Source organism: Pantherophis guttatus, chromosome 2 (assembly GCF_059756535.1).
Source record: "Pantherophis guttatus breed Tessera chromosome 2, ASM5975653v1, whole genome shotgun sequence".
NCBI lineage: Eukaryota > Metazoa > Chordata > Lepidosauria > Squamata > Colubridae > Pantherophis > Pantherophis guttatus.
In genome coordinates this window covers 249,277,950-249,300,255 of record NC_142064.1, presented here as the reverse complement: position 1 = coordinate 249,300,255, position 22,306 = coordinate 249,277,950, and the positions used below count along the sequence as shown (strand labels likewise).

Sequence of the window (22,306 nt, the reverse complement as noted above, 5' to 3'; positions counted from 1 at the left end):
GTTGAACTAGGACCAGGTCAAGTCCAATTTCAACAGTGAGAACATTTTGAGCCAATTGTTCTCTCTCTCTTCACCCAATCTATGTTACAAGATTTAAGCTGTGAGAATAAAATGAATGGACATCTTCAAAGAAACTGCTTTGAGGAAAAGCAGAGTATAAATTTAACACACATTGATTATGTGCCAGTAAATGGTTTCAACTCTTAACAACCACATAGATAGACAGTCTCCAGAATGCTGATTCCTGTGGTCTCTTATTGAACAATGTTTTTGCAAGTTTGAAGCCTTATAGAGAATATTACAGAAACTAGAGCAGAGTACTAGAAAAATTAATGTATCTGCAGCTTTATGAGACAATTTTTTCCAGACCCCCAGGAGAAAATCTGATCATAGCGTGAGACATTAAATCAAGGCATACAAGTAAGAATTGAGAATGATGCTGTTGTACCTTGTGATTCTTGATGAATGTATCTTTTCTTTTATGTACACTGAGAGCATATGCATCAAGACAAATTCCTTGTGTGTCCAATCACACTTGGCCAATAAAAAATTCTATTCTATTCTATTCTAGGCTTCCTGAGTCATTAAAACACACGAGTAGTCCCAAAAACCTCTTTTATTGCAACAGCTGTGAATTACGTTCATTCACAGCTGAGTCCCAATTAGTTGCAAAAAAATCCTTCGGGAGAAGTCCTTCGGGATAATCACCAACCTTTATCTCCCTTGACACGCTGCCAAAGACCTACTTGGCAAAGCCACACAGAGTCCAGAATCAAACAGAGATGCCGACTGGGAACAGAATTAACAATGTTGCTTTCCTGCAAAGGGCCCACATGCCTTTATTTATTTATTTTTTATTTTATTAAATTTCTATACCGCCTTTGCTCCTCTTTTAAGCCTTATGGGAGGGGCCAATCATCTTCAGGCCTTACTCCTGAGTCATCCCTTTAGTTTTAACTGTTCTTGCCTTCTGGCAGCTCTGGACATGCGTGCACTAGGAACAGGCTCCTCCTGTTCCTCTGCCTCTTTGATGTCCAACTCTGGAGGCTCCGGAGTCCATGTATCGCTCCCAGATGGCCCTGGCCCCATCTCTGCTTCCAACACAAAGATCTCGTCCGAGCCTTCCCCAGACTCCAGGACTGGCCCATGTTCCTCCCCAGCCTCCTCACTGCCAGCTCCGCAGGCTGCTGGCGGACCACAACAGATGCTTGGTGGCAGCATCCTTTGTATCTTGGACACTTTGTCTCTCAGAATGTGATATATGATGAGAGATATCTCAAAACTTTATGGAGGATTTTTTTCTCTCCATACATAACCAGAAGAAATGGAGACACGTTATCTAAATTCAGCTTTTTTGCTGCGTTCTTGTCATTCTGCTGTGCTGTCCTCTTTGGGTTAGAAGTTGCATGTTTGCTGAAGAGAACCTGATTCTTGGAATCTCCACACACAATTTGGAATCCTGAATGATGAAGGTTCTCAGTCACGTGGGAAGCTGCCATGACAGATTAGACTTCCTACTGCACCCACTTCACCCTTCAGTTCAGGAAGACTAACGAATGGAGGGGAGTTAGAAAAAGGATGGTGGTACTAGATAGCAAGTCCCTGCTTTCTTGAGCATTACAAGATATCAAGTCTTCTTGAGCAGAGTTCTTGAGAAAGATCTAATTTTTGTCTTTTGTCCCTCTCCAGGTGTAGAGCAGGTCAGCATTCGATTGGACCTGGAAGCTGAATTCCACTTTACTCACCTCATAATGAAATTTAAGGTACTGTACTGAAGATCTATGAATCGGCAGATACAATAGAGAGGATATTAGATGTTTTGCCTTCACAGGAGGTAGAAAAAGTATCTGATGAAAGTATTGCATAGTTATATTTTTTGATATTTCTTTTTAAAAAATAGTGTGTAAATTAATGTGCTTTTCTTCAAATACTTAGGTGTCTGGCTGGGCCAATTTAAGTTTGTGCCAATGGAGGATTTCCTCTCTTTTTTAGAGAAATGATTTTCATAAAAACCCCAACGAGCAGGGAAGAGCTTAAAGATCTCCCTGCCTGCTGCGCACTTGATTATTATTCCACACATCCATTCCCAGTGGCTATTTGCATTTGTGAAACTCATACATGTTAATACAATACTATATTTAACCTTTAAGTTGGCAATCAAATGTTACCCAGCACAGCAGGAATGTCTGTTTTTAATCTAGGCTCAGAGTATCATGAAGTGCACCACAAAGCACTACATGCCTATTCTGCACTCATGTCCTCATTACTTACTTCCTTAGTTGAATAAAATTCTCCCCAATATGTTTTACTCACAAAAACTAGGGCGGTTTTCACCCCCCAACTTGATTCGTGGGGTCCTTGGTGGTCTCTGGGCTTGATTGTTTTCTTGCTAGACGTTTCATTATCCAACTAGGTAACATCATCAGTGCTAGAAGGGTGTGGGGTTTACTCTCTTTATATACAAGTGGCTTGCCCTATGAGTGTTAGTGGGAGCGTTCTTGGTGGTTCCTTGATTAAGTTGTTGCTTACGATTTGATTGTTTGTCTCATTTGGTAGTTCTTTGATTGGGGTTGTTGTTGTTAGTTGCGAAGTCGTGTCCGACCCATTGCGACCCCATGGACAACGTTCCTCCAGGCCTTTCTGTCCTCTACCATCCTCTGGAGTCCATTTAAGTTCACGCCTACTGCTTCAGTGACTCCATCCCGCCACCTTGTTCTCTGTCGTCCCTTTCTTCTTTTGCCCTCAATCTTTCCCAGCATTAGGCTCTTCTCCAGTGAGTCCTTCCTTCTCATTAGGTGGCCAAAATATTTGAGTTTCATCTTCAGGATCTGGCCTTCTAAAGAGCAGTCAGGGTCGATCTCCTCTAGGATTGATCAGTTTGATCGCCTTGCAGTCCAAGGGACTCGCAGGAGTCTTCTCCAGCACCATAGTTCAAAAGCCTCAATTCTTTGGCGCTCAGCCTTTCTTATGGTCCAACTTTCACAGCCATACATTGCAACTGGGAAAACCATAGCCTTGACTATACGCATTTTTGTTGGCAGGGTGATGTCTCTGCTTTTTAGTAAGCTATCTAGATTTGCCATAGATTTCCTCCCCAGGAGCAAGTATCTTTTAATTTCTTGGCTGCAGTCCCCATCTGCGGTAATCTTGGAGCCCAGGATTGGGGTATTGTTTGCTTCTTTTTTTTTTTTTTTAATTTGATTTATATGCCACCCTTCTCTGGAGACTCAGGGCGGCTTACAATGCGCTAAGCAATAGCCTTCATCCTTTTGTATATTTATACAAAGTCATCTTATTGCCCCCACAACTGGGTCCTCAATTTACCTACCTTAGAAAGGATGGAAGGCTGAGTCAACCTTGAGCCTGGCAAGATTCGAACCTGCAGTAATTGCAGGCAGCTGGTCTTAATAACAGGGTGCTTTAGACCACTGTACTACCAAGGCTCCTGATTGTTGATTGATTCTTGATTGTTGGTCTTGTATTAATCTTGGTGTTAATTTCTGTTTATCTGGGTGTTGATTGCTGGTGAGGCGGTGTTTGGTCTTTTTAAAAATTTATTTATTACATTTCTATGCCACCCACCTTCCCTACAAGGTGACTCTAGGTGGCTTTTATGCTTCCTTTTAGCTTTTGATTACCTCTTTTGAAGGGTATATGGATGTTATTCATCTCTAGAATCAACTTGATTCTTCTCAGATTTGTTGGACCACAGCTCCATCACTTCAAGTCAGTCACCATGCTGTCTTGGGTTGCCAGGATTTGCATTCCAGAGATTCTCAGCCTCAGAATAATCTACCTTTAGTAAGCTTAAGTAAACTTACCTTTAGTAAGCTACCTTTAGTAAGCTACCTTTAGTAAGCTGGTACCTGAAGAACCAGCTTACTAAGGGATCCTCTAGTCTCATCCATGAGTAGCACAAACAATGTTGACATAATTTTGCTCTTTTCCTGTGACTGATCTCAGCAGTGCTTCATAATGAGGCCAGTGAGTGAAACTATCCTAACAATTCATTGCAGGGCATGTTAGTGCAAAATTGGTGGATTTCTCTAGATGCAGCTGAAACATCCATATGTTGCTCCCTCAAGCAGATCTGGGACTATGGGAGGAGATATCCTATATCAGAGGGCTAGATGGGTCTAGTCATCAATCGAAACCCGATTGGGGGTGGGGGTGAGCAGTAAAACACAACAGGCTCTTCCCTTCTATTTACTGGGACTCCCTGAATCACTGCAGCACCTGATCCAAAAAATTGTTATAAGTCAAATTAACACTCAACCCTCTGCAACATATCCTGTAGGTATTCCACAGATGGAAATATGTAAGAAAAGTGCTGGTAAAATAAAAATGTGTGAAATTCTTAAGCCAGTCATGGAAATTCTTCCATAATAACATGGAAACTTACTGTGTTACGTAGAAATTGAATGAATGAATGAATGAATGAATGAATGAATGAATGAATGAAAGAAAGAATGAATGGAAGAAAGAAAGAAAGAAAGAAAGAAAGAAAGAAAGAAAGAAAGAAAGAAAGAAAGAAATATACAGAGGGTCTGAGAGGAAAAAAGTGAAAATCAAACTTGAATCTAGAAAAGTCAGTCTCTTTTGTTCCCAAATATCTGATTTGTTCTGACCTAGGCTTCCTTAGAAAGCATGAAGCAAAGTCTTAATTCCAGCCAAACCTCTTTTATTTAAATGACTGTGAATTACTGTCATTCACAGTCAACAAGGCTTTGGCAAACAGTCTTTCAGAGGAATGTTTATCAACACCCACCATATCTCACTTGGAACGCTGCCAGAGAACCAATTTCCAAATCCAGGGCAAAGCCAAACTTGGCACAGAATTCTATTAGAGTCACGAACAGAACTTTCCAAACTTGAATCGGCCAAATGAACTAATTGCTTCCTGCAAAAGCCCATGTCCCGTTCGCTCCTCTTTTATGTCCTCTCAGAGGGGCCAATTATCTCCAAGGTGTGGCCTTACTCCCAAGTCGACCCTGCTTTCTTAATTGTTCTTGTCTTCTGGCAGCTCTGCGCATGCGCACACTGGGAACGGGCTCCAGCTGTTCCTCTACCTCACTGCTGTCTATCTCCCTCTCTGCCTCCGACGCAGAGCCCTCGTCTGAGCTTTCCCCAGCTCCCAGGACTGGCCCAAGTTCCTCCCCAGCCTCCTCACTGTCTGACTGCTGCCAGCTCTGCTGGCCACCAGCGGGCCACAACATGACTTGCTTTGGTATTCATGTATGTTTTGGACATTTTAATTTAGAGATCATCTCTTAAGGGAAATTAGCTAGAATTGTGACAAATGTTCTCCAGCTAACTCTTCTCTTCCTTCTCTTTCAGACTTTCCGTCCAGCAGCAATGCTCATTGAACGTTCATCAGATTTTGGGCAAAGCTGGAAAGTTTATCGCTACTTTGCCTTCAATTGCTCCAAGCTCTTCCCAGCTGTTCCTACTCAGATCCCAACACATGTCAATCAAGCAATGTGCGACGAGCGATACTCTGAGATTGAGCCCTCCAGCTATGGTGAAGTCAGTGCTATTCTATGGCAGTAGAATGAAATGCAATTGGCAATTGTCACTTGGAATTGTATCTCTGTAATTATATGAACAACCTGGGGAAGATAAGCAGGCAGTCTTTATTTACTCGAGCAGATTTAAATCTCTTCCCCAAATTCACCACTGTTTTCTATTCAGCTCTAGCAACACAAGCTGATTCATAGCTCAGTTTGTCTCTCTGGACTAAGATTAATGGATACAGATAGATACTTGGCTCTGAGAAAGGGCTAAAATCTGATAGCAAACATAATTTGCAGGCGGGATATCCTAGATTTAATTTAGGTAAGAAGTGGGAAGGTTTTTAAGATGGCTGCCTGTCAGAGTGGATAATACAGAGTGGAGAAAAAGTAATGGTCTGATTCATTGTAATATAGTTTACTGTGTTCACTGAATAGAAAGATCAATGTGACATTCAAATTAATTTTTAAACAGCAGAAAGGAATGCAAAATCTCAAGTTCTGAGTATGAATGCAGACAGCCACAATTGTTGAAATGAACTTGGAAAGCAGTAAAGTCTAGTTAGGTTTTTGAGATGCATCTCTCGGGGCTAACTGGATGAGGTCGAGTCTTAAAATGTTATCAAACAGTAGCCATGGGAATACTGAACTTAAATTGGGAGTATGACTGAAGGGAATTGGTTTCATCTGGTTTGTAAGAACCCCTTGTTAAGTCCTTACACAGATAGTCCTTGAATTACGACCCCTACTGAACCCCAAATTTCTGTTGCTAAGTGAAGGATTTGTTAAGTGAGTTTTGCCTCATTTTATAATCTTTCTTGCTACAGTTTATAGTGAACTAGCTAATAACCCGGCGTTGCCGGGTATTTATTTATCCCAAACCTGTATTAGTCAGGAAAAGGACTGGCTGAACCACTGCGGTGAGAATTAGAGACCTAATTGCCCTGGCAACAGCCTGGGAAAATTCTACAGGGATCAGCCTTTGAGGTGATTAACTGCATTTACAGGCACCTCCCCCGACAACTTGCCCTCTTTGCTTGAAGCTGAGGGCCTAGGGTATTTGGGTTTTTTTTTAAGAACCAATCTCCCTTACCAGAGGGAGCCCCCTTGTGGAGTACTGTGAAGCTGTTACCATGGCAACTGCACTGTGCTGTACAGTAGAAACCATTTTAAGGCACAACAGGCTGTACCTTAACAGAAGTTGAATCCAAAATGCACATAGATATAATTCATTCCTTTTCATTTCAGTGGCCCAGGCGTTCCAGAGTTATACTGGAACATACACAGACACAGACACACAGACACACACACACCAAGGGGTGTTAGGGGTGTCTTACCCCCACATTATTTCTTTCCAGAGAGTAAGTCATCTGTGTACCAAGTTTGATTGAATTGCTCGAGGCATTCCAGAGTTATGCTGGAACACACACACACATACACACACACACACACACACACACACACACACTTTTTTATATATAGATTGTTGAAATTTTTAATAACACAGTGGTTAACTGCATCTGGCTTCCCCATTGACTTAGCTTGTCAGAAGTTCACAAAAGGTGATCACACGACCCTGGGACACTGCAACCATCATAAATATGAGTCAATTGCCAAGCGTCTGAATTATGATCATGTGATTACAAGGATGCTTGTCATTTTTTAGTGCATTGGTAACTTTGAACGATCACTCAATGAACTGTTTTAGGGTGTGTCAAATTTTTCGACTTTCAATTTCCAAACATTAGAGGTGCTCAAAAGTTGTGACATGCCTTATGGATTGTAAAGATATTTTGGTTACTTTAATATAATTTAGATGTGCTTGGTAAGTAACCTGGTAAGTATAAATGTCATAACTTTTGTAACATTTTGTTTCATTTGTTGTAAATCAAGGACTACCTGTATAGATTGCAGCTAAACCAGAATGGGACAAAAGAGATGCGGTGGCTCAGTGGCTAGGACGCTGAGCTTGTCGATTGAAAGGTCGGCACCTCAGTGGTTCGAATCCCTAGTGTCGCATAATGGAGTGAACTTCTGCCAACCTAGCAGTTCGAAAGCATGTAAAAAATGCAAGTAGAAAAATAGGGACCACCTTTGGTGGGAAGGTAACAGTGTTCCGTGTGCCTTTGCCATTTAGTCATGCTGGCCACATGACCATGGAGACGTCTTCGGACAGAGCTGGCTCTTCAGCTTTGAAACGGAGATGAGCACCGCCCCCTAGAGTCAGGAACGACTAGCACATAGGAGGGGAACCTTTACCTTTAAGCCAGAATGTCACATTTTTCTTGCTCCTCATCTAGGAAGAGCAGGACAGAGCAGATCTGACAGGTGCAAATGGTCCTTGGTTTATGACTATAATTGAGCCTGGAACATTGCATCATTAAGCGAGTCACCATGTGACCAGCCCTAATTTATACAACATATTTGTGACAATCGTTAAAAGAATGCAATGGTAATTATATTAATCTACTTTATCAAAGTGAATTGATCTACTTTATCGTTTTTTTGATGGAACCAAAAGTAAATACTGGAAACCAGCAAAACCCATCAAAAATAGTGATCACATGACCACAGCATGTTACAAAGTGCCGTAAAGGTTGCCAACCATCCAAAATGTGAGAATGAAACTGAAGGGTGTTTGTTTACGGCTGTCATAACACTCAAAATCAGGTCATAAGTAGCTTGTGGGGAGTCTGTTAAAAGTCAAAGGTTACCTGCAGTAGGTTTTGGATACATGACTATAACCCTGACAGAATTGGGCGCCAATTTTTTATGTTGAATTACCATATCAAGAATGTTAAAAGAAAGCGCAAGTTAAAATAAGAAAAAAATATTCTAAGTATTCATAGTTTCCCTATCCACATGCCAGAGAGATATCAAGGAATTTCTCCTGATATCTTCAGTTCTAAGTAAAGCAGCTGGGACCGAATCTCTTAGGCTTTTCATATCAAAATACGCTATTCAGCACAACCTTAATTCTTTACATGGGAGATTTTTTCCCCCCCTCATCTCAAAACCCCTGTATTTCTCAAGGGCTCCTTTTAACTTTAGCTCAGTTGTCTTTTTTTAGGGCAGATTCCTGAATTTGTAATATTAAGGTGATGGGAAAGATCAGCCTTCTTTGAAGTTTGGTGCCTTGTGGTACCACTAAATATGAGAAGAACCGCTTTCATAGCGACAGTGTTATGACATGCTGTTGTAACACAGCTTTTAAAAAGATGTCTTCTCTGTGTTTATGTAGTTTATTCACTACTTTGGACTACTCTCTTATTTTGAAGGATTAACATGATTAATTATTATTAGACCCAGTCTCACTCTTTTTTTCCTTGGACATTGATCTTGCAAACTCAATGACTTTACAGGTTGTCCTTGACTTACGACTGATTGCATAAATTACCATTTGAGGTTACAATAAACTTCAAAAAAAGCTACTTATGACCCATCCTGAAGGTTACAACTGCTACACACACACACACACACACACACACACACACACACACACACACCATGGGCACATGATCTCATTTCAGGTGCTTACATTTAAGACCGGTCGCAGTGTCCTATGTTTATGTGACTGTGACTTTTGACTTTTTTGCTGTCAGAAAACAGGAAAAAACACCCATCGGCTATGCCGGGGTTTGCTTAACGATCGCATGGTTCACTTAACAACCATGGTGGCTTGCTTTCCAACCATTGTAAAAGCGGTCATAAAATTGACTAGACTTACGACTGCAACAACTTATGATCAAAATTCCAGCCTCAGTTGTGATCGTAAGTCGAAGTCTACCTGTATGCTCTTAGGAAGTCAGGGAAAAGTTAGATGTATCTTTTAACTTCTCTCTGCAGGTCATTTTCAAGGTACTAGATCCAGCTGTGAAAGTAGAAGACCCCTACAGTCAGGAAATCCAAGGTATGGCTTCCACGGGAAGTAAGGAAGAGACTGCTTCCGAGAATTGAAAAGAAATGTTGCCGAGGCTTTAGATATTGACACAGAGCAGGGGTGAAATGCTCCTGGTTCGGACCAGATCACCTGATCCGGTAGCGATGGAGACGGGTGGTTTGGAGAACCAGTAGGAAAAATCCCTGACCCCGCCCATGCCCAGCTGAGCCACGCAATCATCAGAGGCTTTTTTTTTTTTTTTTACTTTTAAAAGCATTTTTTCTACAACCTCTTTGGCCAAAAAAATGCTTTTAAAAGTAAAAAAAAAAGCCTCTGATGATCACGCGTCTCAGCTGGGATTGTCAAAGGCTTTTAAAAGAAAAAAACCCTTTTTTTTCTTTTAAATGCCTCTGACGATCCCAGCTGAGTTGCCTGATCGGCAGAGGCTTTTTAAAAAACTCAGCTTGGATCGTCAGAGGCATTTAAAAGAAAAAAAAAACTTTTTTTCTTTTAAATGCCTCTGACGATCCCAGCTGAGTTGCCTGATCGTCAGAGGCTTTTTAAAAAAGCCTCTGCTGGGATCGTCAGAGCCTTTTGAAAGCATTTTTTTACAACCTCTTCAACGAAGAGGTTGTAGAAAAAATGGTTTTAAAAGTAAAAAAAAAAATTGGCCATGCCCACCCAGTCACATTACCCCCCAAGCCACGCCCACAGAACCAGTAGTAACAAATTTTAGATTTCACCACTGACACAGAGTCATGCTTGCAATAGTGGCGAAAATCTGTAGCTCGAGTGAGGGATAAGGGTGGAGATTTGTTCTTCGAGCTTATGGGTTGGTTTCCAAATGTTTCATTACCAGGCTACATCAGTGATGGGTTGCCTCCGGTTTGGACCGGTTCACAAGAACCGGTAGTAAAACTGGCGGAAGGCTTCGCCTACCGCCCCGGATGTCATCATAGGCGATCTGCGCATGCGCAGAAGCTCAATGCACACACAAACTAAGCCAGCATGTGTGTGCGATCCCGTTGCGAACCGGTAGTAAAGGTAAGTAGAACCCACCCCTGGGCTACATCATATCTTCAATGGAATCTAGGGAACAGAACAGAATTTCCCTAATTTCCACTGAAGATGTTACCTAGCCTGGTAATGAAATGTTCGGAAACCAATCCGCAAGCTCAGAGAACAAACCTCCACCCTCACAGAGTCAGTCATGCCCCAAACAAGCAAATATGGGAACGAGTGGTAAGGGTATAGAGGACTTTTTAATAAAGAAAAGGCATTATGAGGAAGATCACTGTAATGAAGTGTTGGCGAACGTTTTCAGCACTGAGTGACAAAATGGGAGAGCGTGCATGTGTGCGTGTGCACACACGTGCCGGAAACCGGAAGACCAGCCTCCTGGTGCGCATGCATGCACCGGGAAGATGACCTTCCAGTTTCCTGCGCGTGCATGCACACTGGCAACCTGGTCTTCCCATTTCTGGCACTCGTGTGTGCAAAGGCCAGCTGGCTAGTGCGCATGTGTGCACCGGAAACCAGAATGTCATCTTCCCAGCACGCACACGTGCACCAGGCAGCTGCTCTTCCAGTTTCCTGTGTTCCCGCGTGTGTGAAGACCAGCTGACAGGCACACCGGAACCCGGAAGTACAACGGGAGATGGCTCATGTACCCGGAGAGATGGCTCTGTGTGCCACTTCCGGCACGCGTGCCATAGGTTTGCCATCACGGCTGTAGTGGAATGTGAGAATGACCTTGGTAGATGGGAGGAAAGAGATGCTGCCTAGGGAACAATTAGATAAAAGAGGGCGGAGCCCACAACTGAGTACTGGGCGGAGAAAGAAACTTAAGAGAGGATCCACCCTAAGTAATCAGGCAGTAAAAAGAGACGGTGGGAGATTTGTACTTTCAGACTTGCAAGATTCTACCAATGTAGCCTTATAATCAGTGGTGGGATTCAGGCAGTTTGCACCACTTCGGGAGAACCGGTTGTTAACTTTCTGAGCAGTTTGGTGAACTGGTTGTTGGAAGAAATCATTAGGGCAGAGAACGGTTGTTAAATTATTTGAATCCCACCACTGCTTATAATAAAATCAAATTAGCTCACCATGTCCTGTTTCCACTCTGGTCGACTTGGGAGGCTGACCGCCATCTCAAATTGGATTGACATTCAGGTTAATTTAACAGGGCTTATTGTAGGTTATGATAACACAGTCCTCTATATGCCAGTTTTTCAGTTTACTTTTTTATTTATAAAATTTATAGGCTGCCCATCTCAGCTCAAGGTATCCTCCAGATGTGTTGGACAATCACACCCTGTAGGAATGTGTTGGGAATGTTTATTCAATACTTTGGAAGAGATACATTTGGGAAAAGGTGGCAGTTATCTTATTGTGCTTCCTGCCTGATAACCATGACCATAAAAAGAAGAAGGGAGAAAAGCAAGAAGATAGAAAGGGGGGGGGTGGCGGCTGAAGAGTCTGTAAAAGCTAAACTACTGCTCCAACAATTCCCTCTCTTGCCTAGATTTGTTACGTGTCACCAACTTGCGGGTGAACTTCACAAAACTGCATACCCTGGGAGACAACCTGTTAGACTCACGACACCAAGTATTGCAGAAATACTACTATGCGGTGTATGAAATGGTGCTTCGAGGGAGCTGCTTCTGTTATGGACATGCCTCCGAATGTGCTCCTTTTACAGGATCAACTAACCTGGTTGAAGGCATGGTAAGTTGCTCAGTGGGAGGCAAGGAGAAGATCAGGGTGATGAGAAATGGGTAACCACGTGAAGTTTATGTGACCTTAGCTTGTATCAGGAGTCCTCTGCACCTACTCTAGGAATTCATGCTCACTTTAAAAAATACCTCTATGCTGGGAGATGCTCTCAATTCAAATCTTTATTGGCAGTGCACAACATATGTACAATGAGATTGGTTGAGGTCCCTCAGTGCACCCCCCCCCCCACACACAATACAACTCACAGTGAAGACAGAAAATCCCTAACCCAATAAATCATATTAACAATCACCCAGTCCTATTGCACCAGTGTGAACATGTTACATGTTGCGCCGGCCCTGCAAGTCCATCGTACTACGTAGTTATGATGTTATTTCGCATTCAGGAGTCTCTCGCTAATTGGCGTGAAAGGCCTTGTAAATCTATTTTATTTGTCTCCTCTGTTCCAGATCCATGGACGATGTGTCTGTAAGCACCACACTAAAGGTCTCAACTGTGAGTTCTGCAAGGATTTCTATCAGGACTTGCCCTGGAGTCCAGCTGAGGTCCACAATCCACATGCTTGCAAAGGTGTGAGTTGAAGGCTATATGCCATTGTGCTTACATGGAGCAGTCAGGGATTGCACACTAAACCAGTGGGGAGTCATTGCAGGAAGATCAGTCTGTGATGCACATGGTGTTCTGCCCCAGCTATGGACCCCAAAGAACGCAGCACACACAAAATCTATACAAAGCTTATTTTACTCAAATAACTCAGTCTTTTTCAACCAAAAACAAAATACAAGAATTCTAAGATAAGGTAATCACAGTCTTACTAGGGTTGGCAGAAAGCCCAGAAGCAATTTTGCAGAGAATCCAGACGTGAAAGAGAATGAACTAAAGTTGTTCCCTACAGCTTGCTGCAATTGGTGTTCCTCCTTAAATAGGCTAAGGGAGTGGCCAATTAGCCCCAAGCCTTACTCTCGAGGAGACCTCCTCCTGAGGAGCCACTCCTGCCTTTTGGCAGCTCTGCGTGCCTCCTCTTCGTCCTCTTCACTTAAAGGAGCTTCTGGAGGTTCTGAAGGCTCTGGCTGAATCCCTGCCTCTGGCCCCACATCTTCTCCAGCCTCCTCACTGTCTGACTAGAGTGCCAGCTGCACAGGCTGCTGGCGCAGCACCACACCAGCCTCCTCGTTGTCAGAATCAGCTATAATCTGCACAGGCCGCTGACGGGCCACAACACATGGTAACATCACTGGCTTTGTGGTGGTTGCATAGCCAAGACCACAAGCCCTGGAAAAGTTTAATCATGGATGTACTTACTGATTTATTAAACCGTTCAGGAAGTTTTTGACTTGAAACTACAATTGGGAGTAGAATTTCCATTGCTAAGCAATAGCAATAGCTATTTTACCGCTTCATAGTGCTTTACAATCTTCTCTAAGCGGTTTACAGTGTCAGCGTATTTCCCCCAACAATCGGGGTCCTCATTTTACCCACCTTGGAGGGATGGAAGGCTGAGTCAACCTTGAGCCTGGTGAGATTCGATCTTCCAAACTGCTGGCAGCCGGTGACCAGCAGAAGTAGCCTGCAGTACTACACTCTAACCACTGCGCCACCGCGGCTCTTAGCAAGGGGGTTGTTACCTCAATCATGTCCAATTTTATAATCTTTTTATCCACAATTGTTAAGAGAATCATTGCAATTGTTTTGGGAGTTGTTAAGTGAACCATGCAGTTGTTAAGTGAATCTGGCTTCCCCCATTGACTTCACTGATCGGAAGCCAGATGGGGAAGATCGCAAATGGTGACCCACAAGACATTGCAACCTTCGTAAATACATACCCTTTGCCAAGTGCCTGAATTTCGATCATGCAGCTGAGATGGTCATAAGTGCAAGGACTGGATTGTAAGTCACTTTTTTCAGTGCCGTTATAACTTTGAATGGTCAGTAACGAATGGTTGTAAATCAAGGTCTACCTGTACAGGTAATGGCTGTTCAAAGTTACAAGGGCACTGAAAAAAGCGACTTATGACCGTTTTTCACAATTACAATCTTTGCAGCATTCCCATGGTCCATGATCAAAATTCAGATGCTTGGCAATTGGTTCGTACTTATAGCAATAGCACTTAGACTTATATACTGCTTCACAGTGTTTTTACAGCCCTCTCTAAGCGGTTTACAGAGTCAGCATAATTGCCTCCAACAATCTGGCTCCTCATTTTACCCACCTCGGAAGGATGGAAGGCTGAGTCAACCTTGAGCCTGGTGAGATTTGATCTGCCAAACTGCTGGCAGCCGGTGATCAGGAGAAGTAGCCTGCACTACCGCACTCTAACCACTGTGCCACCGCGGCTCATTATGACCATTGCAGGGTTGTGTGATCGCCTTTTGCAGCCTTTTGACAAGCAAAGTCAGTGAGGAAGCCAGATTCACTTAACAACCAGGTCACTAACTTATCAACTGGAGTGAGTCACTTCACAGCTGTGGCAAGAAAGATCGTAAAACAGGGCAAAACTCGCTTAACAAATTTCTCACTTAACAAAAGACATTTCGGGCTCAATTTTGGTCGTAAGTCGAGGACCACCTGTATGCTATCCTGAATCACACATCTAGTCAAGATCCAGGCAGAGAGCCTCCTCTTTCAGATGGCCATCCAATCCCACTGCAGAAACTCCTGAAGCTTTCTCCACTCCGGTTGAGGGCTCCTTTCTCTTGGCTGCCTTGCTTCTTTGTGATACTCCTTGGGAGGATCCTGTGAGAGCACCACAATTGTCATGACTTGAGTCCATTTAAGATCCCATCTTTCAGGGGAGATGATAGTCTGTGTCACTGTTTATTTAGCCGCTACTGGAATAAGATCCGCGGTTAAAAAGTTAGAGTGCAGTACTGCAGGCTATTTCTTCTGACTGCTGGCTGCCTGCAATTTGGCAGTTTGAATCCCACCAGGCTCAAGGTTGACTCAGCCTTCCATCCTTCCGAGGTCGGTAAAATGAGGAGCCAGATTGTTGGGGGCAAGAGGCTGACTCTGTAAACCGCTTAAATAGGGCTGTAAAAGCACTATGAAGCGGTATATAAGTCTAAGTGCTATTGCTATAAGTATTGCTAGATCAGGGGGGTTATCTTGGGTGATACCCATGGAGGAGAATGGACACGAGCGGGATGCAGGCCACTGAATCACTTTCCTGTCTTCTCTCCAGAGTGCAACTGCAACGAACACTCCCACTGGTGCCACTTTGACATAGCCGTCTACCTGGCTACAGGTAACTCCAGCGGTGGGGTCTGTGATGAGTGCCAGGACAACACCATGGGCCGCCACTGCCAGAGCTGCAAGCCGTTCTTCTACCGCAACCCACTGGCTGACATCAGGGCCAAAACGGCGTGCATTTGTAAGTACCGTATGTCACTTTCTCCTCGCATGCCCCAGGAGCAAAGAGGGAGTAATCTGAATCTGTACACGACTGAAAGTGAGTGGCATCGCCAATTGCTTTGGGAAACACTCTGTAGAACTGAAAAGTTTCCATTCTTTCATTGACCATTTCTCTTTTATTTTCCCCCCCATTGTGTCTGATTCTTGGAGATTATCTGGACAAATCCCTGCAGTTTTCTTGGCAAGGTTTTCCAGAAGTGGTTTGCCATTGCCTCCTTCCTAGGGCTTAGAGAAAGTGACTGGCCTAATGGCCACCCATCTGGCTTTGTTCCTGAAGCAGGACAAAAAGTCACAGTCTCTCGGTGACTTTAACCACTAAACTAAACCAGCTCTCTTGACCCTAACTCTATTTTAAATCCCCATTGGTTAAATTGCTAGCAATTTTTAAACTTGTCAGCGATCAGGTGCTACCGTTTTGAGCACTTCTAGGATGTATTGATCTCTACGAAGGGCACTGTTGCTTGTAAGATATTATTGGAGCTTTCCTCCAGAGGAAAGGACTTGAAGGGGATTATGTAATAAACTGTCAGAACCCAGTAGAAATGATTACTGCACACAACGGTCCCTGCCTTTGATTCACGGATGCTTCCCTACAAAGTGTTTCGTGCTGGATGACTCTGCCCTCTATGATCCCATCCCATCAACTTCTTTAGTGGTTTGTTCAGCTCAGTTCTAAATCAAGTGTTCAGGCGAGGTTTTTATTGAAACAAAAGCCTGAAATTACTCAACACCAGAGCCGGTGGCGAAATTCAGCCGGTTATATCCGGATCATGCCGGCAGCGGATCCGGTAGCGCCGGCAGCAGGAAGCTCCGCCCACTCACCTGGACGTCATCACGTCCTGTTTTGACCCTCTGCGCATGTGCATAAGTCTCTGCGCATGTGTGGAGGAGGTGGGCGCGCTCACATTTGCGAACTGATAGTAAAGGTAAGTGAATACCACTCCTAACCAAGGGTATCTGCAGGAGTTCAATATGGTGGCATAATACTCAGTTGGCCAGAAAGTGCCAATGTCAAGTCTAAGCTCATGTGTGGCAAAATGCAAAGATCCAGTTCCTGGACATCTTCGGCGAACCAAACTTTTGCTTTTCCTAGCAAAATGCACTAGGCACAACCAAAATGCATGTTCCAACGTGTTTGTGTGTAATACCTTTCCCTCCAAGAATGTGTCCTTCTCCTTAGAGCAGAGGTGTCAAACTCAGGGCCCGCGGGCCGCATCCGGGTCGCAGGATACTTAGATCTGGCCCGTGGGGCCGCCCTGGAAACAGCGAAGGACTTGCCTGTGGTGCCTCTGCCAGCAAAAATGGAGCTCGGGTGGGCCGTGAGCAGCCCCACGGGCTCCATTTTTGGTTGTGATGGCTGCCAGCAAAAACTGAGTCCAGGCGGGCTGCGGGCTGCCTCCCCGAACTCCATTTTCGCTGGCAGAGGGCTGCAGGAAGGAGTTGCAGCCAAAAACAGAGCCGCGATGAGTGACGTCGAGCTGGTCATGCCCCCCCACACCCCCACACCCCGAGGTCAAACACAATCCTGATGTGGCCCTCAAATTAGAGAAACATGGACAGGCCAGTATCAATAGGGACAGGGGCCCAAAAAATCTTTATTTTTTTTTATAGTTAGCCCTGAAGTATTCCTGAAGCTGTGTGCAGAGAGTGGTTAACAAATCACTATTTCTGAAAGTCGCCATCAATTGGCGACTGGTTTTACAGAGCCTTTGGCATGCTTTGCAGATGAAATGAATAGCGGCGTGGCATTGTTCTGCCTATCCAATTTACCAATTGGTTCACCGCCACATACACCCTTTTTCTCTTTCATCTCGTAGCCTGTGACTGTGACCCAGCAGGCTCTTCGGATGGAGGTGTGTGCGACAGTCACACCGACACAACACTGGGCATGATTGCGGGACAGTGTCGCTGCAAAGAGAACGTCAAAGGTGTGCGTTGTGACAGCTGCAAAGAAGGCTTTTACGGCCTCAACGATCCTCTTGGCTGCCAACGTAAGTAACAAGGCTGTCTGGGAAAACCGGGTGGCTTTACAGGTATAGAGATTCTATAGGTAGTCCTCGATTTACGACCACAATGGTGTCCAACATTTCTGTTGTTAAGCGAGAGATTTGTTAAGGGAGCTTTGCCCTGTTTTACCACCTTTCTTGTCACAGTTGTTAAGTGAATCACCACAGTTGTTAGTTAACATGGTTGTTAAGTGAATCTGGCTTCCCCATTGACTTTGCTTGTCAGACGGTCACAAAAGGTGATCACATGACCCCGGGATATTGTGACCGTCATAAATATGAACCAGTTGCCAAGCATCTGAATTTTGATCACGTGACCACGGGGATGCTGCAACAGTCGTAAGTGTGAAAAACGGCCATAAGTCACTTTGTTCAGTGCCGTTGTAACTAAATGAACTTTCATAAGTCGAAGACTCTCTGTACCTGTCACACTCCTTGAGTCCTAGTGGAGCAGAATAACTATAGAAAAGTCACCTCCTTTCCCTTAATTTCATGGGTATGCAATAGATCTATTTTTATTTGTTTCTTTTCATGCATTCATTCATTCTCACTACCAATTAATCCTCTTATATTCCAAGCCTCCCTCTTCCATCTGTTACGATCGTCACCTGATGGATCTATAGATGCTGACTTCCACCATCTACTGTGGCTTCGGACAATCAAGGCTTTCACATAAAGCTTTTAACTAACACGGACAATGTATAAACTAGGTTATCAACGTTAATCATACTGAGTCTATATGCCAGTCAGTTTTGGCACATTTGGACCAGTGTGCCACAAGGGTAAACCACCATCCAGTTTTATCGCAAGGGTCTTGTGCTATTCTGTGCAAGCCAGAATTCTGAAGACTTCCTTGTAAGCCAATATGCTTAACATTGCTCACACCCCATGTGTATATATGCTTTGCTTTAATTTAAAAAATTAAATAAAAAGAGAATGTAAAAGTAAGCACACAGCAGAGGGAGGCAGGCAAATTTTTAGCAATGCATCTGGAGCCTGGGCCCTTGTAATCCCCAGAGAGGCTTTGTAGAAGATTTTTTAAAAACTGAAACCTAGTGTTTTGTTTGCCTTCAGATAAAATGGGAATAAAGCTGGGGTTAGACTTCAGCATGATTGCACGCAGAGGTGGGTTTCAGCAGCTTCTGACCAGTTCTGGAGAACCGGTAGTGGAAATTTTGAGTAGTTCGGAGAACTGGTAGTAAAAATTCTGACTGGTCCCACCCCCATCTATTCTCTGCCTCTCAAGTCCCAGCTGATCGGGAGGAAATGGGGATTTTGCAGTAATCTTCCCCTGGATGATGATGATGATGATGATGATGATTGGTTTGATTTATATGCCGTCTTTTTCCGGAGACTCAGGGTGGCTTACAATGCGTTAAGCAATAGCCTTCATACTTTTGTATATACCTGCTTAGTAGGGCTTTCGGCCCCCCCAAGCGGTGTTCTTTTTTTATACAAAGTCAGCTTATTGCCCCCACAAACCGGATTGGGGAAGGAATGGAGATTTTACAGTATCCTTCCCTTGCCACGCCCACAGAACCGGTAGTAAAAAAATTTGAAACTCACCACTGATTGCACATCAGGGAACGTATGTGCCTGTCGTTCGGAGACAGTTGCATAGCTGTTGCGTTCATACTTCCAGTATTGTTAATGTTCTGGCTAGGGGTGCTCTAAAACCACCTGACTCCCAACACGAAGTCAGATCAACCAATGAGCATGCAGGACACACATCTCCACACAATGCATCGTTGAGATTTAGGAGTTGTGCGCATTGGCCTGCCTGCAATCATCTGCAACCTATGCTTATCCATCAACCCCTTTGCAGCGTAGAAGTGTGTCAACGCATTTGTGCAGTTCTGAAGAAGTCTAAACCAAGCTTAGTTGGCCAAACCCAACATGACAGCCATTCTTTGAGACAACCTCTAGCATGCTCTCAAAATTCCAAATGTGCCCACTGGCTTAGAGAGATTAGGAAACCAGGCTCTATCAGTGCAGTTTCCAGTATCTCTTATGCAGCCTATTATTTCCCACCCTTCTGTCTATATTTACTTAAACAGTACTCCCTGTTCCTTAGTGTTTTTTTCTTTAAACAACTATGGAATGGAAATTCTTTAGAAATTACTTCTATGGAGCAAGGTGAAGAAATAGCTTGTACTACGTGAATTCTCTTAGCAGAATTTGAATGTTGAGGTTGCACCATGTTGGGTGGAGCAAAGCTGTTAGGCATTCCCTCTAACTTTGCAGCCATTGAGTCTGCTATGTTGGGCTTTGGTGGGGGGGGGAGATGTTTAAGCAGAGAAATGTATGCCTCAAACCTCATCGCAACACAATCTGGAGGTGCTTTGCAAGGTGTAAAGTGAGGGTTGAGGGTTTCATGCAGTGGTGGGATTCAAGTAATTTAACAACCGGTTCTCTGCCCTAATGATTCCTTCCAACAACCAGTTTGCCAAACTGCTCAGAAAGTTAACAACCGGTTCTCCCGAAGTGGTGCGAACTGGCTGAATCCCACCCACTGGTTGCATGTCATTCTTGAGCTGTGAGGTCCTTGGTGCACTCTGAACTTGGTTATTTTCTTGCAGACGTTTTATTATCCAACTAGGTAACATCATCAATGCTAGAAGGATGTGAGGTTTGCTTTTTGTTTATATACAAGTGGCTTGTTCCATCAATGTTGGTCGGAGTGTTCTTGGTAATTCCTTCATTAAGCTATTGTTTACGGTATGTCTGAATTGATAATTCCTTGGTTGAAATATTGCTTACCAATTGATTGTTGGTCTAGTATTAATCTAGGTATTAATCTCTGCTTATACTAGATGCAAGGACAGTTTTTTCCCCCATGCCATCACTCTGCTAAACAACTAATTCCCACAACACCGTCAAACTATTTAGTAAGGCTGTATTACTCTTACTCTTCTCATCTTTCCTATTACCTATCTCCTTTTCTACTTATGACTATAACTTTGTTGCTTATATCTTTATGGTTTATATTGTTTTATTTAGTTTCCTCGTATGATTTATGTCGATTGCTTATTTAGTATCCTATGACTAAGTGTTGTATCTTACGATTTATGATGAATGTAATCTTATGATGACAATGATCATGATTTATCACTTATAGATTTTATGTACACTGAGAGCACATGCACCAAAGGCAAATTCTTTGTGTGTCCAATCACACTTGGCCAATAAAGTATTCTATTCTATCTATGTTGATTGCTGGCAAGGAGGTGCAATCTTTTATCTTTTTGATTGTCTCCTTTTAATCATACAGTAGAACCTCTGGTCACAAATGCTTCTGACTACGATCAAATCGAGTTCTGACCAAAAACTTCACTTTTTTTTTTTTTTTTGTGGCCGATTTCCCCTTCCGTACCCTTTTTTCCAAAATTAGGTTTGGGTCATGACTAAATTGGATATGTAGATATTGATTTTCTGTATCAGTGGTGGGTTGCCCCCAGCTCGGACCGGTTCGCAAGAACCGGTAGTAAAACCGACGGGAGGCCCCGCCCACTGCCCCGGATGTCATCATTGGCGATCTGCGCATGCGCAGAAGCAAGGCGTACGCACGAGCGAAGCGAGATCCCATTGCGAACCGGTAGTAAAGATAAGTAGAACCCACCCCTGATCTGTATGTATCTGTTAAGGAGAGCAGAGAGGCAAACCCCATTCCCTTCTAGCATTGATGTTGTTACTCAGTTGGGTAATGAAAAAACAATCAAGCTCAAAGAGCACCAGAGGCCTCACAGTTCAACCCTGAGCTACAAATATTCTCTTCTATCGGTCCTCATGAGTTTTAGGTTGCCTACCCCACTTTTTAAAGACCAGACATGGAAATTACTGGTCTGTGTTCTCAGCCTGCAGGTGTGACCCTCGTGGGATCACCACAGATAGCAGCCCCTGTGACCAGATCACCGGTGATTGCTATTGCAAGCGTTTTGTCACTGGGCAATACTGCGACCAGTGTTTGGTGAGTGAGGGTTGTATCAATTGGATTTCTACTATGCATTCTTTGAGTCCATTCCCTAATGGGTGTGTTGGTCCTTCTCTTCCACAGCCTGAATACTGGGGTTTGAGCTACGACGTGGCAGGCTGCCGAAGCTGTGCTTGTGATTTCGGAGGTGCCTATGACAATAGGTAGGACTGCAGTGAGCAGACACCAAAGGGCAGAAGGAAACATTTTAAGTGGCTCCCGAGAGACCATCTGCTTCTCCATAGCTGAGAATTCTGAATTGACAGCTCCTGAAAATAGAGCTTCACAAATTGATTCAGTGGCTAGTGGTCAAATTCCGTAACAACACCGACACCCTTAAGCAGTTTACCGCAACAGCACTAACATTCTTCAGCATTGTGCACAGATAGGGATTGTAGGTTTTTGATATCAAAAATACATTTAAACATTTTTTTAACTTGCATGTTTAACTTTTTAAAAACTTTTCACGTTTTCTAAATTTCATTGTAAACAATGGGATTTATGATTTTATAAGACACTCCTTGCTATGCTTGAGCACTGCTGTGAACTGTAATGTTGTTATGACCTAACAATGTCTCTAGACAAATGCTTATCCATTCATTTGTTAATTCAAATTAACACTGATGTGTAGAATTGCTTCCATTTCATGCAGCTTGGACTTCCTTCCTTCCTTCCTTCCTTCCTCCCTCCCTTCCTTCCTTCCTTCCTCCCTTCCTTCCTTCCTTTCTTTCTTTCTTTCTTTCTCTTTCCTTCCTTCCTTCCTTCCTTTCTTTCTTTCTTTTTCTTTCCTTCCTT

General features: G+C 43.6%; 1 protein-coding gene across 6 annotated transcripts in view; it reads left to right on the top strand.

Annotated features, from left to right (window-relative positions):
• LOC117673969 (laminin subunit beta-1-like) overlaps positions 1–22,306 on the top strand; it is a 96,336-nt gene that overhangs the window by 24,672 nt on the left and 49,358 nt on the right. For all 6 annotated transcript variants that reach the window (XR_015731693.1, XR_015731692.1, XR_004593629.3 and 3 more), the window contains exons 5-13: positions 1,690–1,763; positions 5,338–5,526; positions 9,357–9,420; positions 11,915–12,117; positions 12,576–12,696; positions 15,306–15,494; positions 17,353–17,526; positions 21,396–21,508; positions 21,596–21,675. Coding sequence is in view for 3 of the 6 variants with exons in the window: in XM_034431718.3 (XP_034287609.3) it covers positions 1,690–1,763; positions 5,338–5,526; positions 9,357–9,420; positions 11,915–12,117; positions 12,576–12,696; positions 15,306–15,494; positions 17,353–17,526; positions 21,396–21,508; positions 21,596–21,675 (1,207 nt within the window). In the remaining 3 variants the exon portion in view is untranslated. The remainder of the gene's footprint in view (positions 1–1,689; positions 1,764–5,337; positions 5,527–9,356; positions 9,421–11,914; positions 12,118–12,575; positions 12,697–15,305; positions 15,495–17,352; positions 17,527–21,395; positions 21,509–21,595; positions 21,676–22,306) is intronic.